At 44.2% G+C, this 18,158-nt stretch overlaps 1 protein-coding gene across 2 annotated transcripts in view; it reads right to left on the bottom strand.

Annotated features, from left to right (window-relative positions):
- The window catches only part of SLC15A2 (solute carrier family 15 member 2), a 64,369-nt gene that overhangs the window by 7,161 nt on the left and 39,050 nt on the right, over positions 1–18,158 (bottom strand). For both annotated transcript variants that reach the window (XM_074967131.1, XM_074967130.1), the window contains 8 exons: positions 16,419–16,451; positions 14,861–14,949; positions 12,651–12,732; positions 10,707–10,832; positions 9,446–9,610; positions 6,227–6,273; positions 2,395–2,505; positions 973–1,066 (listed from right to left, as the gene is read on the bottom strand). In XM_074967131.1, coding sequence (XP_074823232.1) covers positions 973–1,066; positions 2,395–2,505; positions 6,227–6,273; positions 9,446–9,610; positions 10,707–10,832; positions 12,651–12,732; positions 14,861–14,949; positions 16,419–16,451 — 747 coding nt within the window. The remainder of the gene's footprint in view (positions 1–972; positions 1,067–2,394; positions 2,506–6,226; positions 6,274–9,445; positions 9,611–10,706; positions 10,833–12,650; positions 12,733–14,860; positions 14,950–16,418; positions 16,452–18,158) is intronic.

Below are 18,158 nucleotides of genomic sequence, written 5' to 3'. Positions count from 1 at the left end.
TTGCTAGCCGAATCACAAGATTGTGGTCAGAGACAGAGAGAACAGTTGAGCAGTGTGTCCTGTCAGGTCTGGTTTATCTGTATGGCTGTGTGCTGGAAAGGCTTAAATAGTAACTGATCTGATCACATTTATATACTTAGCCTTTGCCAACCAGAACAGAACGGAAGATCTGAGCAGAGGCAATCGGTCAAAAGGATCTGCATGGCTCAGGGGGTGCTCAAACCCCAGCAAGGGGTGGTTTATTCATGAAACCCTTCCTTTGCATTACTCAACCAGCCAAGTAAAAAGGCTTTCCTTAGTTACAGCCCAAATTTACTACATAGACCCCTGCTGAGGACTGGAAGGTCAGAGAAAGGTCTTTCCAACCTTACTCACAGTTTTGCACCCTGCCCCCATCTCAAATCCATAAGACATGTCATAGTGGCCTAAAATTTGGTAGGTTAGGTCTGGGGACATGGTAGAATGTTTCTGCAAAGTGATGCGGGCAAGCGATTTCCATTAGGACAGTATTTCAGTGATCACACATAGACAAGACCAGAATGTCTCATCCAAAAGATGGTGTCTCCAGCAGCACAGTGCCCCCTAGTACATGCTGGGTAGTATTAACTCAGCGCAAACAATGTTGCTTAGTGAAACTGCCAAGAGCAATTCATGGATCACATGGTTTTCCTTGGAGGATTCCCATCCGATGTACTGGCCAGGCCTTACCCCTTGTTTAACTTGAAAGATCTGATAAGATGACAGCTTGTGGTGGGATGGCTGCAGGCTGCATTAATTCACATGGGTAGGTACCAGAAATCTTCCTTAAACTCCCATTGACCCACATGTAAATCATGCCTTTAGATGGCTACTCCCCTATTCCTGCCAGGGCAAAGGAATGGTTAGCAGTTGCCAGTGGAAGAGCCAGAGCACTGACAGACAGGGGCTGAATGCAGAATGGAAACAACATGTTAAAATAAAAGGGTAACTTACGTTAGTTATAACAATGGTGTACGATGCTCCAAAGTCAAGCAGGCCTAGGTCCAGGCTGAATTCCTCAGCTTCAGTATTGCATTGTACACTGTATCTTGATACAAGGACAAAGTACAGTGTTTCCTGGTTAGTTTCGTAGACACAGAGCACAGAACACAGCCATTAAAAATACTCCTGAAGTGGAGTTGGGGGATTGAATAGCCTACAGTTGTAGTCATATAAATCTCCATGGGCTGCTCTAGAGTTTTTCCTATTGCTTTGAGTTCCCTTCCTTTTAGGACTACTTTGTGAGTATTGGTTAAATTCAGCTTATGGTACATTAAATTCCTCACAGTTTTTAAATGATTTCTGCTTCCATCTGGCACTGATCTCCTTATTTCCTAGGTTTATTTTTCTTCCAAATTAAATCCCGCTCCTTCAAGGTGTGTGGACCAGACAATTCAGAAGGGCCCATAGAGTCTTCAGCTCTCAAGAAAACGAGCTCTCCGCCGCCACAATCTAGTTAACCATTTGCTTTCAAAAGAACAGGACTTGTCCACAGCAAGAAAAACACCCCTGAAGACAAGTGAGATTTCCATTCAGATGCACAGGGGCTGGACACAGTCACCAGCGTGGCGGCTGAGTCTCCCTAATTTTGGCAATAAAGCTCTTGGGCAGAGGTGCTTAGGAAGGGGGAAGTTGTGCAAACTTTTTTTGAACCGAACAGGTGTTAGAGTAATGGGCACCTTAGAAATACCAGAGTATTCAGTTCAGGCAGTGCTGCCAAACCTAAAGCCCAGCTGAGATGGGGTGAAATACCAGCACGGCATCTCCCACCCAAGCTCCAGCACTACGTGGTGTAGAATACGAATGGCTATGGTGCCGAGAACTCAGTGCTGATTATAGCTTGAGCCTCACAGAGAATCATGCTTGTTATCATTGGTCTGGCAGGGGCACCGTGCAGGGCTCTCTCATCCTCCTGTTTAACAGATAACCATCCCTACAATTCCCCTAGCTAAAATAAGATACTGGGCCAAACTGCTATGTCTTTACTCTGGTAATGGAAATCCAGATTATGGATTTCAGAATTTGCCCCCCCTCACTGTATCCCAATCATATATCACAAGCAGTAACAGCCTTGAAGAAAGAGCAAGTCTTGGCATTGACCGGATGCTAAATTAATCTGGCTACAGATCACACAAAGGGACCTTCATCTGCTGGACACCCCATGGAGTAACAACACTGCTTCCCTCCAAGTCTATATGAATGGGACAAGGCTCTTGTTCTGCTCTCCACTTGGCCGATGTGTCTGCTTTTACAAATGTAGTGAGCAAACTGGGAGATAGTGCTAAAGGACCTTCGTATCAGCCCGAGAGAAGCCCCACCTAGTCTGAGGGGGAATGAACTTCAGATGTAGACGTTAGCCAAGTTAAGGAATCTTACTTTCCCCTCTCTAACATTGTGTAATTTGCAACACCGTAGTTCTTATCAACACTGATGATCTGCTCTTTGCCAATGGTGACGCTGACATCTTGGTCCAAAGCATTAATGAACCTGCAAGGAAGCCATATTTTATTATGGTGTCATATGAATCTGGAGAAATACAGCACCAGATATTTTACATGAGCCACTCAATCTCTCCTAATGCGCTTTATACCTTTGTGACAGGGTCAGGCCAGATGCCTACAGGAGAGTGATAGAAAGCAGATATATTAGCCCCAGGGTAAATAGGTCCCTGGGTAAGGTAACAGGGAAGGTTCCAGAACTATCAGGAACTTTCTGGAAACAATTAAGACAGACAGGCTGATTAGAACACCTGCAGCCAATCAAGAAGCTGCTAGAATCAATTAAGACAGGCAGGCTAATCAGGGCACCTGGATTTAAAAAGGAGCTCACTTCAGTTTGTGGTGCGTGCGAGGAGCTGGGAGCAAGAGGTGCAGGAAGCTGAGAGTGAGAAGGAGTACTACTGCAAGACTGAGAAGTACAAGCATTATCAGACACCAGGAGGAAGGTCCTGTGGTGAGAATAAAGGTGTTGGGAGGAGGCCATGGGGAAGTAGCCCAGGGAGTTGTAGCTGTCATGCAGCTGTTACAGGAGCCACTGTAAACAGCTGCAAACCACAGGGCCCTGGGCTGGAACCCGGAGTAGAGGGCGGGCCCCGATTCCCCCCATCCCTCCAACTCCCTACTTGATACCGGAGGAGTTGACCTGGACTGTGGGTTCCACCAGAGGGGAAGGTCTCTGGCCTGTTCCCCGATCCACTAGGTGGATCAGCAGAGACTGTGGGGATTGTTCTTCTTCCTTTCCCCCATGCTGGCCAGTGAAGAGGCTAACTGAGTGAAAGGCAGATTTGAGCCACGAAAGTGGCCAAGCTGAGGGCTGCCATGAACCTCTGAGGCGAGCAAATCCGCCAATAAGCGCAGGACCCACCAAGGCAGAGGAAGAACTTTGTCACACCTTTTAATTGTTATGGCCTGCCAGATGCCAACATTTAAGCCTGGGATGTTGCCCACCTATTCATTGTATGATTACTGGTTCCCACCCTCATATAATTTAACCCCTTGTTTTCCCCAGAGTTGACTGCCACTGCACCCCCTTTCTCCCCTGTGAGCTGACTGTTAGAACTTGCAGGCAACCTCTGCTGAGACACTTTCATGGACTGACTGGCAGGGCCGCTCCAAGAGAAGATTTGACCTCTTCCAAGGAAACTAGGCCTTATCTGCACTAGAAAGGGTTTACCAGCGTAGCTGTACTGGCAAGCTGACATGCAGTTCATACAGGCAGTGCATTTGCCGGGATAGCTTATACCAATTCCGACTGAAATAAGTTATACCAGCAAAAGGACTTTTTGGCCAGTATAACTGTGTTTACACTAGTGTTTTTGCTTGCATTTTGATGTTGGTCATGGGTGTGATTTTTTTTCACGCTCCTAACAGACATGGCTATTTCAGCAAAACATGTAAGTGCAGATCAGGCCTAAGCACTGGAGCTGGTTATAATTTTTTTAAAACAAAAAGTGGCTTTTTCATCTACATGGACGTTTCCACAGAAATGTCTTTTTCGACACAGTATTTTGGATTCTTTGTTGAAAAAACGACGTTGTGTCAGTTGCCAAAAACTGAAAAAAACATAGGTGGTCAGGAAAAAAGTCTCAGTAAAGGCAAAAATGTTTGACCAAACAGTTGAAATTGTTCAGTTTTCAGTTGTCAAAAACTGGAAAAAAATTAAACTGTTTGGTTTTTTTTGGCAAATGAATCAAACCAAATAATGTTTTCAGTGAAAACCCCAAACATTTTGAAGAAAAAAATCTCAATGAAAACTGTCAGAATTTTCCCCAGGAAAATAAAAAACTTCCTGATCAGCTCTACTAAGCATGTCTTCCTGTGATGTTCAGTCATGACTGACACTCCCGCACAGTGGTTATGAAAATGCTACTAGATACAGCTAACCCACAAGGCAATGAATGATATACTCTACTGGGGCTGTGCACCAAGATATCTGGCCATGAGTAACGTTTGCCTTCAGCAGAGAGGTTCTTCTTCAGACCTTCCTTCCAACAGGCACTTACACTGCAGAGTTTGAAATCAGTACACAGTTTTACAGTACTCAGTGCTGCTTCTAAAGCAGCCTGGGCACAAGGGGCAGGCCTCGGGCTGGGCATTCTGGAGATGGGAGGAAGGAAGTGGGAGGAAAGGGGGTGCCGCCGGGGCAGATCAGAATGTGACAGATTGTCAATATCCTGTAATGTACTAAACAGATCTTATAGATTTAAGTTAAACCTTATTTAATTTGGTTAAGACCTTTGGGGTATGCAGTGTTAAAAATGCAATTGTGTATGTGCTGTTGTAACATTGTATGTACCTGCTATAGTAGAGAGAGGGGAGGCTAATGAACTTTCTCCATTATCAACCCTTTGATGTCTGTCCCTCCCCCCCACCGGGGAGAAATGCACATACTCGTTCAAACTGGATTCTCCAGAGACCAACCAGGGTTTAGATGACTGAGGGCCATCTTCCTGATCCAGCACATGACCAGGACCCCATACCCCTGGAGGGCCCCAGCCCTTAAGGGAGGATTGGGAGGACTTGATGTTCTTGGGCCTCATAAGACCATGTGCTTGTTCTGATCTGAAGCTCTGATGAGCTTTTAACCACAAGGATGCCCCTTGGGCGAGGTATGAAAAGATTGCACTTGCCAGAACCCACATGAGAGTTCGGATGAACTCTGGGAAGCTTATTAACCTGCGTGTAGGGTTCTTTCATGGTTTTTAATTTGTTTCCTCTGTATTGGTTTTACCTTAGGAACAAAGGCTGGCTTAGAAAGAGCTGTGTGGTGACTTAGATCTGTAGCACTTATGCTGCTATCCATCTCTGAAGAGAAAACAAGGAAGTATCCTAGGGCAACTGTCTGGCTTGGGAATACGCCGGTCAGAAGGGAGAGAGGCGTGTCTCCACCCAAGAGAGGCAACAGCCAAGTGTGGGTGCCCTAGCTGTATCACTGAGAAGAAATGCCCTGAACTGTGACACAGCACTTATGTACAACTCCAGCACTGAAGCAGGGGCGCAAGTTAGGTCAACCATGTGCCAGGGGGCAAAACTGAGTAGGGGAAGTGCAGGCTGCCTCTCATTAACCTCAGTGCCATCCTGGCAGTGGTACCAGCACTGAATCCATCCCTGGGGGCCTGATTCTCTGCTGCCTGACACCTCGTATAATCCCTTACACCTGAGCAACATGGAGGTCAAACTCTGCCATCACTTGGAATGGAGAATTCTGGTTTGGTAGCGGTAGACAGACGCCTGCAAGGGTCAATGACTGCACAAGGTGCAGGAGAGGGGAGAATCAGGCCTGAGCTGGGTTGGGATGAATGATCATCGTGGGTTGGGCAATTTCCAGAGCATCAATGACAGGCCCAGTTAGCTGGTGCAGTTTTCCAGCCTGCTTGCTCCCTGGTGCTGTCAGGTCAGGTGCAATAGAGGGCTATAGTGTCCTCCTCCTTCAAAGTGACAAGAAGGTAGTTGTTTGTTGTTTTTTTCCCCCCATCTCAATCCTGAACTTCTTAGGAGGTGACTGCTAGGAATACCTGATTCTGCATGGCAAGTTTGATGGGAAGTTTACAGCTCACCAGGGACTGAGCCAGAGTGGCTGACACCTGAAGCCTCCTTTCACTCAAGAATATTGATTGGATTCAAACTCTGGCTGAGGAGGGCATCCAAGTTCCATTATCTCCAAACCCCATTAGACAGCACCATACAAACAACCCAAAAGCAATTCCCACCTGACAGCTGACAGCCCCTTGGCTGGTTTTGTTGCCTTGTCTGCAATCTAGAAATAAATCAAATAAATAATTACTATTGTTGCCATTCAAACGAGGTGCAAGGGAAAATGTAGAAATCAGGGGAATTAGGAACCTGATCCAAAGCCCACTGAAGTCAATGGGAATCTGCAATAGGCTTTGATTCAGGCCCTAGTGATGAAATCCTGACCCCACTGAATTCAATGGCAAAATTCCCATTGACTCCAATGGGGGCAGGATTCATAGATTTTTAAGGCTAGAAGGGACCATTAGATCAGCTAGTCTGACCTGCTGAGTAACACAGACCACAGAATTTCACCCGATTACCCCTGTATTGAGCCCAATAACATATGTTTGACACAAGCATATCTTCCAAAAAGGCGTCCGGTCTTGATCTGAAGATATCAAGAGATGGAGAACCCACCACTTCTCTTGGTAGTTTCCTCCCAATGGCTAATCACCCCCACTGGTAAAAGTCTGTGCCTTATTTCTAATTCATATTTGTCCGGCTTTAATTTCTTGCCATTGGTTTCTTGTTATGCCTTTCTTTACTTTACTAGATGAAAGAGCCCATTCGTACCCAGTGTTTTCTCCCTGTGAAGGTGCTTATACACTCTAATCCAGAAACCTCTTCATCTTCATTTGGATTCACTGAACAGGTTGAGCTCTTTAAGTCTCTCACTATAAGGCATTTTCTCCAGCCCTCAAATCATTGTTGCGACTCTTCATTTAATCATCATTTTTGATCACTCTATGCAGCTCCTTGATAGGACCCCCAAAGGGGACATATGGAGGTCATGCAAATACACCCTGGAGATGAGAATCATAGCAGCAATTCTAAGATTAATTATAGATTTATAGATTAGATATATTAATTAATTATACTTCCTCTTTATTTGAGGAAGGCAAACTGGGTGTTCAGGGCTGGGAAAGACAGAGGAAAACACGGTCCCTACCCAAATGGGTAATAAAATCATAGGGACAGATCCTCAGCCAGCATCGCTCCATTGATGTTCCGTGGCCATTGAAGTCAATGGAGCTATGCCAATTTACACCAGCCAAGGATGTGGCCCGTACCATACACAAGGTGATCAGAATATGGGTTTCTCTCAAAATAGTGCAAACGTTTTACATTCCCCACCACCAACACACACACACACACACACACACACACACACACACACACACACACACACACACACACACACACACACACACACTTCTTTCTCTAGATTAGACTGAGTTTCTCAGGGCAAGGACCTTGTCTTCTGACATGCCTATAAAATGTCTATCATGTTTCTGGTGCTGTATGCTTCTCTATACATAATAAACAAGCAGTCATAACGGATAATAAACACATGTATAATAAATAACAACAGCATTTATTTAAATGGTGGATACAGGGGAAATAACATCGCCTTTTAGTGGGGCAGACCAGTTAAATTATTATTGGCTGTAATCAATGCACCCTAGAGCTGTTAATTTCTTTATCTACAGTTCAGGGGCTCCAAAGATGGGAGAACATCACAGAAAGCTTCTCCAGGCTGGCTCTCACGAGCAAAGCCCCACAGGCCTGTGTCAAAATGGGCAAACCCAGCAGTCCCTAACGACGGTGAGATATGTCCTGCTCTCAGTGCCAGCAGCCCAGTTCCACTGACATCATAGAATTTAGCCAGTGAGAAAGCTGGCCCATTGCCTGCAGTGTAAATGAGAATATCATTTGGACCCCAGGCTTTAGAAAAATAAGGGTCAGATACAGCTCAGAAGTGTGAAATTTGCACTTGAATTCCTAGGCTGGTGAACTGGATGGAGGGGTGCCTCTCTCTGAGTGCAAACCCTGGCCCCCGGCTTCTACCTCTGGGATAGGGGGCAGGTATAAATTCCAACTGAGGCTGCATAGCAGCCCTGCCAGCTGATGCTGCCTAGGTGATGAGCTCAATCTCACAGTCAGCCTTGCCCGGCTCCTCCCATGTTTCTTTTGAATTTGTGGCTGTCCTGGGTAACTCAGGCATCAAGGCAGAGTAGGGCTTGCTGCAAAGGTGCCAAGCTGGCCCTAAAATTTACAGGCAATGCTGAGTCCTGGCATGTTCAGAGCTGCTCTCGAAGCTCTTCCGAGCACATGTCCAACATAGTACTACTTCATTCTTTTAAGGGAGAAGATGACAGAGTTTTGTGCTGCCAACTCTTGTGATTTTATCACGAGCCTTGTAGTATCTGATGTTTTTTCTTAAAGCCCCAGCTTCTGGAATCAAGAGATCTCATGAGAATTGCAGGTTTGGGTGTTGTTTTTTTTTTAAGTGAGTTTCTAGTCCTCATGTTTGTGGAGAAAAGCTTGAGAACAGGACCTGAATGCAGCCTAAAGGCTCCAAAACCCAGAAAGACCAAGAGAATGAACTTCAGATGCAAACTGACTTTTTCTTTATAATCTCCTGATATTTAAGCCAATCTTGTGATTTTGAGCATTCTAATGCGCAATTTTCGAATGCGTGGGGCTGGCAACACGGAGCGACAAGGCTGAGGAATCCCAGGAGGAAGCGTGTTTCAACCCGAGGCCAGAGTCCAATCACATTTACCCCGAGGTCAAATCTGGAGACCCTCAATTTGCTTCAATAGAGTTTCTTTGGCTTCATATAGGTGATCAGAATCTGGCCCATAGTGTCCAATATACATCTCCAAGGCCATTGCAACAATTCCAGCACACCAAGCGGGCTCTGCTGCCGGCGCAGAGAAAAGCTAGTATAATCGTTTGTCCCATTCAGTAAAACGAATGGGCCTTCTGTGCGCTTTTATTAAAGATGTGTAATAACTAAACCGACAAACATTCTACTGATGTTTTCATTCTATGCCGGGCCCCAGAGTCTCTTTTTAACGTCATTGCTGTAAAGCAGCTCAGACGCTCAGCTTCCCTATCTTCTGCGGCTCTGCTGCCTGGCAGGCACTATTCTGCTCTCTCACTGCAGCATACACCAGTTTAAACAGTGCCCAGCAACACGGATGCCATAAAAGTGGCTAGTTCATTGATCACCAGCAGAACTGAGCCCAGATTCAATGCTGCTAACTGAGAAGTCAAGTTTACAGCATCTGAGAGCAATCAGACAGACTCTGCAACTGAGTGAATGAATTAACGAACCCATTAATTACCCCATTGCACCATCTCAGCCATTGAATGAATACTGTATTTACACTTCAGTCTTCACTTACTAAGTGGCTTGATAGGATTCCCTCTGACTTGCAGACAATTAAGCTGTATACTGATTTTTCCTGCACGGTGTGGTTAAAGGTGGAAACTGATCCTTGGAACTGCAGATCAAAACGAAGGTTTTGTTGTGCTCCATCCAACGTTAATTTTGAATACTCAGCTGGGTCCTGCAAAAAGAAAACAGGCTCTGTTACATATTTTCTTCATAAGAAAAAAGATCAAGTTCTTCCTGGGGAACTGCAATCCCATTCTGACTTCCAGGAAAGTTGTAGAGACAGATTAACAGGGAGGGAGGGTTAAGGTTAGATGAAAGTACCCCAGCCTTCTTGATAAACGGCCTATGTTGACCTATGGGCTTGATGCTAGTCCACCCAGAGCTCAGAGCAACTCCTCCAGGTTTAATACTACCCGCTGCTCAGGGCATACTATCTGTGCTTGCTGCTACTGCAGGACAGATCTTCCCCTGGGCTTGTTGCGCCGCTCAACAAACTCTATAGCTACAAAAGAAAAGTATGGACAGTCAGTGGCCAATGCATTACCATGCTGAACACCTAACGAGGCTGGCACCCAATGTACTTGGGATCCTGAAAGGAGAGAGAGAGAACTAAGCTGCCAGGTTCAAGTTTAAGTAAACCCCCGCCCCTTTCTTTTCTTTTATTCTTTACATTTAAAATCTAAAATCCAAATCCCAGCAGTGACATTTGATTTACGTCTAAGCAATGAGAGATGCAGACTGAATGTGGGTTTTTTTTTTCTCCTGCACATGTTCATCCTGGGACGATTATCCTTTATTCCTAGTTATAGGTGAATGCACTTAGCCATCTGTTCATCTTCTGCTTAAATGCAACTCAAAAATCTCTGTTTAAATTTTGCCACCGAAGACACAGTGCTCTGTCTCCAGAAGGCGGCTCCGTGTCACTCCTTCCAGGCAGGGCTGGCTCAGGGACTGCAAGGTAACAGCTTTCTGAGTCTCTAAACATATGGGAATGGGAATGCTTCCTCTTTCGTGTGGGAGCCGCAGGGCCCCACCTGCTGAGATGACACCTGAGCTTTCTGTGCATTAGGACGTCTATGTAGGATGTATTCCATTTAGAAGAATACAAATTTGGGCTAATATTTGCTGCATATATTATTTGAGGTGCCATTACATTCCTACTGCCACTGTCTAAGGGCTTCATCTAAGGCCAGTGACGTCACTGGAAAGAATCTCTTTGGTTTCAATGGACTTTGCATCAGGCCCTTAACCCCAAAATATATTCTTACCTGAAAAGCCCCAATGGGTTGCTGAAATAAGTCTTGGCCCGGGATTGTCACTTGAATACTGTCATTTGCCAAATTCAGGACCTGAATGAAACTTTCTTTCGGACCAAGCGGAGGCAGTATGGTTTCCTGATTAAAACAAAATGCTTTAAGTGCTAGTTGTATCCTTTATTATGCTGCTTAATACCACTCAGCTCATAGCTGTAGTATTCTGCTTCTCTGCAGTGATGGTGGTGCCAGGTTACCAGTTCCCCATCCTCTCCTCTAGACAAGTTGCACTGTGAGACAGAGGATCATAACTCTGATTTAGGAAGAGCTTACTTGGTAGGAACCTCACTGCCTGATCTACCATTCTTTGGAAAGGTGATCTTCACACCCACCTCCATCAAATACACCAGAGACAATGTGTACTGGGATACTTTCCCTGGATAGTTGGAGCCAAGCTGATTTTCACACTGTACATTTCCCAAGTGCAGAGGTTTAATTGGATTGTGTATTATCATGTTAGATAGAGAGAGAATGATAGTGATGTCCATAGGTAGGGTTTTCGAAAGCACCCAGCATCAATCTAACTCTGTTCCCATTGAAGTCAACAAGCATAACTCCCATTGACTTCAAATGGGAGCAGAATCAGGCACGCTGAGCACTGTGTCTCTACGTCTGTAGGAGATATTTCTAGATTACACATACAACACCACAATATCAAAGGTCTATTTATATATGTCTTTATCTATTGATAGAGAGAGAGAGAAACAAACAAACATACATGTATTTAGATCCTTATTGGAAATAATTTGCTAGAAAGAGCTTTTCAGAAGCATCTTGCATTATTTGCACACCTAAAGCCAATCAGCACCATCTGTTTTTAACCAGCACACCCTACTTTTAGATGACTGCAAAGGCTGCTGTAATGCCTGGTTGGTTCTGATTTTTTTTGTCTGATGTTACAAATCAGGTATCTTTGATAGAGATTTGAATGGCAAAAATGCTTATGGGGTCTGTTTTCCACACAAGGGTGCAATGCCTCACTGGGAAATAACCACAAACTGGGACCAATGCTCAGACAGAACTCTCATTGATTTCAGTGACAGAGTTTTGCTTGGAAAAGGACTACAGAGTGGGGAGAAGAAATGAACCCACAAAATCTCATTTCAGCGAGTGGTTTGCCAATGATTTCATGAGAGCAGCAGTAAATAAAAGCCCAACTCTGTGGGCCATAGCAAGTTAGGGATTACTCTGTGTCAAATATATCTTGAGGGGTTCGGTCTTTTATCAGTCTCAGTGGAAGTTTTAAAAATTAATTCCTTATTAATCTTTTATAAAGGAAAAGATCAACCTATGTCTGCAAAGTACCTGCCATGCTCAGCCTAGAAACAACATATAGTAGTAACATGTATGACAAACATACAGAAATTGCAAGCGATTTGAAAACACCCAGAAAATAGGACAACCTTGTCAATTACAAATGACTGTAACTAAATAAGTCTGAGTATATTCAAACCCATTATTATTGAAAGAATTATCCGTGCAAACAAATCTAATCCTAATGTTTTTGAAAGGAACAAAACCATCCCTACTTAAACACAGACAGGATGAACCATTAGACAGAAGATAGGAAACACTACCTATTTGGAATTAGCCACTAGTGTTAATTAGATGTTTGTAAAGCACATTGACAATAGAAAGCACTATATACTATAAACTAATACAGATGATTGGCACATCAGAATGGCAAAGATTAGGAGGAGAGAGAAGCAGACAAGGTGATAAGTATTATTAAAAGTAATAGTGTGTTTCATTGTAAAGCATATGGTAATGAAGGAGATCAAGCTGTACAATAGTTACAAGGAGTATTATCCAATGGACATTAATAAAATAGCCCAATGGAAGCTATGTATCTATGTGGATTTGTGTGTATCTCCATATGTGCAACTGCTCTGTACTTACATTTGCTTTGATGTCTACAATGGCTGCAGCTGCAAATGCCAGACCTGCCAGGATCATACCTGTCGCCATTTTTCTAATAGGCCTGCAGAGTGAATGGAAGAGATTTCATTAATAAAAGCGTAATGTAAAATGTGTAATACCATCCCTCAGAGTCAAAGATATTCCAAAGGCATGTATTAAACTGTCCAAACAAGTGGCATTGTGGATGATGTGCTGTTGAAATTGACAATCTTTTAACTTCAAACTATTCTAATATACAGTACAAGTCTAGCACTGAGGCCAATTAAAATTGATATGGCATGAAAAAAGCTCTTTGCTTGCAAGTTTAATATTATCTTGTTCCGAGCTCTTCTAGTGGGAATAGATTCTGGTGTTATGTTAACTTGTAATTTTGGAAACACCACAAATGTTCTATCTTCAGGTCCTTTTGGGGAAAGACAAAACAGGTAACAGGCTATTTAGCTGCAGACTTCAAGAACAAAAATATAGTTCACATCATCAAAACTTCCAACTATCTGCATTATCTGTGCTGCTATTTCTCATGCAAATACATTTAGAGTCTGATTCAGACCAGGCTTACTGTACTTTGTGTAAACCAAGAGTAATTCCCCTGGAGTCACAGGAGTGATACTGTTGTGGAACCAGTTCAAGTGAGATCTGAAGTCAGGTCCAGGCTGAATATTTAAATTAGCACTAGACCAAAACAACTCTGGATGCTTAGGCTGTTCAAAATCCAAATGTAGATCCATAACCAAACAATGCAAATGGCCCCAGATCCAAATGTTCTGAATGTTGGGCTGTTGGAACTCCAGCTATGAAGCCAAATTTTCAAGTTTGAGCTTGTCTCTGTTAAGTGTAACAAAAAACACTTGGTTTCAGAGTAGCAGCCATGTTAGTCTGTATCCGCAAAAAGAAAAGGAGTACTTGTGGCACCTTAGAGACTAACCAATTTATTTGAGCATAAGCTTTCATGAGCTACAGCTCACTTGTTCACTCTTTATGCTGTTGTAATAAATGAATGCTTTTTGGCCCTGATCCTGCATTAGGATCTAGCAATCCAGACCCCTGCAGCCCCATGGAGTCTTTTGGGGACCCTGCATAACGCAGGGTATGTGCTAGCAGATGTGAGTGTAAGACAGGGAATTGATTTGTCAGCACCTTTGTCTTGGGGAAGGAAAGAGACTGAGTTTAAAGCAGAATTATTTTTACAGGATTCTTTTTAGGTACAATATAATGCTAAGATGGAGCAGGGTCTGGAGCATGGAGCTTTCTCTGGTCCCTGCTGTGTGGCAGAGCTTTTAATCTGTATGTGAATTTAGGGCTCATGAGTGGAATGGACGAAGAACTGGTTATAATGTGGCTAGATGTCCGATCAGCTCTGCCAGCGTAAGGCCCTTTGAGGCGTGGTGGTGAAGCGCTGCTCCAGTGTGTGCTCCAGAGGGCACCATGTCTCAGGAGAGTAAAACACTTCCTAGCTCTCTGAGGGGCTCATGGGGGAGTGTGGCCGTGACTCCGCTCTGGAAGAGGGCGCAGCTTCTTGTCCTCGCTGCGCCTTCCAGCTCTGGTCACACAAGCAACTTGCTCTCTGAGGACCTGATCCAAGGGCCACCAAAGTCAATGGAAGACTCCTGAGAGCAAGGACTGCCAATAAGTTTAGCTCCCTTCCTCCCCAGAGGGGCCAAAGTGGGGAAAGCCTCCATCAGGCCCTAAAACAGAAGGTCAAATATTTAGAGTAGTGCAAGAGGGTGCAATGAGGAGCTGTGGGATGAAATTAAGAAAGGGAGTGATGAGGTTGACTGCTGGGGAAAATTCATGGTCAACAAGATCTGCTAGCGCCTGGGACACTCTGCTGAGGCTTGAGGAATCCCTGTTTCATGAGACATTTACGCTGGATTAGACAAAGCCCTACTGAACGCTCAGTTGGGAACAATCCTGCACCCTTAGTAGGGAACAACCCCCTGGTGCGGAACTGGAAGAGCTGACCTAATTGCTCTTTTCCCCCTGTAACATCCAGGAACTGTGTGTTAGCTTGGTGATGTTGACAAATGCAGGACAGAAGGCTAAGTTAGAAGCAAGAATAGGTTGCGGAATGAATGGAAGCTTAGGTGTCTTGTCCACCTGATCTCGTATAAACATATTTTTCTGGGTGGTGGTGGGGGAAGCTGCAAAGGAATAAAAATTTGGCAGAATGCACTGCCGCAAATACTTACGTGAAATTAATTCTGCACATTTTGATCAGGGGGTAGAACCCAAAGTCAAAAACTGGGATGAAGATCAGAATCAGGAGTGGGTTCAAGACCTGCAGCACCAATGAATGGGAGAGATTAGACAATACGAAGTGATTTACTGTAATTAAACCCATAAAGCAGAAATAATTCCATTATAGGAATGACACAAACAAACACTCAAAACCTCCCTTAAAAATATAATCGTACTTTGCCCTTCAATAACTTCTTCCATTTAAGGTTCACAGACATGAATATATTCATCCTTACAACACGCCTAGGAGGTGAATAAGTATTACAAGCCCAGTATTACCGATTGGGAAACTGAGGCACTACATTTTTAAAGTGCACAAAGAAATGCCTTAATAACAGAGATGGGAGAATTTCAACAGGTTCAGAGCTCTGATTAGGGAATCAACCCAACAACTCTGATGTTTAATCAACAATGATGCACAAATCTTGGGTCTTCATTATAGGGTTAAAAATCTCATGAGAACAGACTCTTTTCGTGAGATTTCCAACAAGACTGTTTCCAGTCTGCTCCGAAGTCTCATGGGAGCATCTTTTCTCCTGTGACATCTGTGTGTGTGCTGCCAAAAAGCAGTAGAAATACAGGGAAATGAATAATGGCTGGGGGAACAAACATCAAGGAACGTTCAGCTTGAATTCTGAGTGAAGACTGCAGGGAAGAGATGACTTTGAATTTCTCTGAAGCAGTTCAGCCACCCCTAGAGAGCACACAAATGCTGTAATCAACACTGATTACACTGCACAGTCCTGGAGCCTTAAAATTCCACCTTCCCTGCCGGTGTTGCTGAGCACAGCCCAGGGATCAGGAGAAAGGAGAGGTGGCTGGTGCCTCTTCTATGCAGGGGCTGGTTCCACCATCAGTGCATGTTGGAGCAGCTTAGAGGCCCACCCTCATTTGTACCCTGGCTGCAAAGACCCTGAGGAACCATTATGATGACAGAGAATAGTCAGGGAAGAGAAATGCCGTGGCTGGACTCCCCCCAAAGCCCCCAACCCCAGCTCACACTGACATGCCCTTGACACATTTCCTGCATTGGAAATTCCTGGGATGAAGCTGGCTGTGCCAGCTCTGCACCGGTGAGCAAATCCCTCTGAGCTCACCCATATTATGTGAGCATAACAGGGCTGCAGCACAATCATTTGGTCTTGCCTCAGAGCAGAACGCTGGGCTAGGTGGCCTCTTGAGGTCCCTTCAAGCCCTATGTTCCTATGATTCTAGGAATTCCCTCTGAAGTTCCTTGTTTTCCAGGAACTCACCATTAGTCAAAAGAATTCACCTGGTATGGTAGGAAATCCCCTGCAGCACTAGGGGGAGTTTTAAGGCCAGAGGACTCCGTTTCACCAAATACATAGCAAAATTAAGGCGTTGATCCTGCACCATTAAAGTCAGTAGGAATTTTGCTATTGTCTTTAATGAGAGCAGGACTGGGCTGTGAGTGTAATGAGTGAAATATCAGTAAGAAAGACAGCATATTTACAAGGATATTGCACTTTGCCCTATGGGTTCTTTTACCTGCATTTGATCTGGCTGAAAGACTAATCCTCCCTGAAATATACAGACATTCAAACTGATTAGTAAACACAACATAATACCATGTCTATTGATAGCAACTAAGCAAACAGCCCACAATACAGACCTCAGTAGCTGAACTGTCTTCTCAGGTGCTTTACCTTTGCTTGAGTGGTGGATGCTGTGTTCTCCCTGACATTTCTCTTCTAAGGATGTGGTGTTTGAACTGAGTCCTTTGCAGAAGGGACATAAAGCCTGGGATAGAGGACAGTTGGGGGAGATCTGATCCCTAGAAATGTTTTGATAACACTAGAAGCTACTGCCCCAGATTTGAACAGCCTAAACTTGGTAGGGAAGGAAGAATCGGTATTTTGGAATCCAGATTGGGATCCAAATGTTGAGCTTCCCCTCTACATCCATAATGGGATGAGCCAAAACTCTGCAACATAATGCTCCCAAACTCTGGGCAGCTTCAAAATATGGTTGTGGGGTTGTTTTACTTAAGCCCATTTCTGGACAATGCCTGCCAGGTGATCTACAGTGGGATTCTGCCTGTTCCTAGAGAAGGGCAACAAAGGCATGACAAGATTATGACTATCAACAGATGGCTCAGGCAGTGGTGCTATAAGGAGGGCTTTGTACGGCCACTGAGAGGCATTCATGGACAGAGGACCGTTCTCTCGGGATGGACTTCATCTGAGTAGGGAAGGAAATAGACTTCTAGAATGGAGGCTGGCACAACTGATTAAGAAAGCTTTAACTAGGAATTTGGGGGAGATGTTTGGGAGATGTCCAGGTAATCTCCAAGCTGGATTTTAGCATTGAGAGGGAAGAAAACAAAGTAAGAAAAGATACAACCGTGGGTAGGAGAATGGACATAAGGAGGAAGGGCAGTGTGGATACCAGTCTAATAGGTCATACTGGCTGTAGAATGTCCATACCTAATCGGGTAAAGAATGTGAGCGAGGCCAAACAGCAAAAATTAAGATGTTTGTACACCAATGCGAGGAGCCTAGGTAACAAAATGGAGGAACTAGAGCTACTGGTGCAGAAAGTGAAACCAGATATTATAGAGATAACAGAAACATGGTGGAATAGTAGTCATGACTGGACTACAGGTATTGAAGGGTATGTGCTGTTTAGGAAAGACAGAAATAAAGGTAAAGGTGGTGGAGTAGCACTGTATATCAAGGATGAGGTAGAATGTAAAGAAATAAGAAGCAATGGAATGGATAAGACAGAGTCCATCTTGGCAAAAATCACATTGGGGAAGAAAGCTACTAGAGCCTCCCCTGTGATAGTACTCAGGGTGTGCTATAGACTGCCGGGATCTAATTTCGATATGGATCGAGCCTTCTTTAATGTTTTTAATGAAGTAAATACTAATGGAAATTGCATGATCATGAGAGACTTTAACTTCCCAGATATAGACTGGAGGACGAGTGCTAGTTATAATAATAGGGCTCAGATTTTCCTAGATGCGATAGCTGATGGATTCCTTCATCAAGTAGTTGCCGAACTGACTAGAGGGGATGCCATTTTAGATTTGGTTTTGGTGAGTAGTGAGGGCCTCATAGAAGAAATGGTTGTAGGGGACAACCTTGGTTCAAGTGATCATGAGCTAATTCAGTTCAAACTGAACGGAAGGACAAACAAAAATAAAACTGTGACTAGGGTTTTTCATTTCAAAAGGGCTGACTTTCAAAAATTAAGGAAATTAGTTAGAGAAGTGGATTGGACTGA

Source organism: Natator depressus, chromosome 11 (assembly GCF_965152275.1).
Source record: "Natator depressus isolate rNatDep1 chromosome 11, rNatDep2.hap1, whole genome shotgun sequence".
Taxonomy (NCBI): domain Eukaryota; kingdom Metazoa; phylum Chordata; order Testudines; family Cheloniidae; genus Natator; species Natator depressus.
Note: the sequence above shows the minus strand (reverse complement) of the source record. Positions and strands in the feature narration are given on the sequence as shown.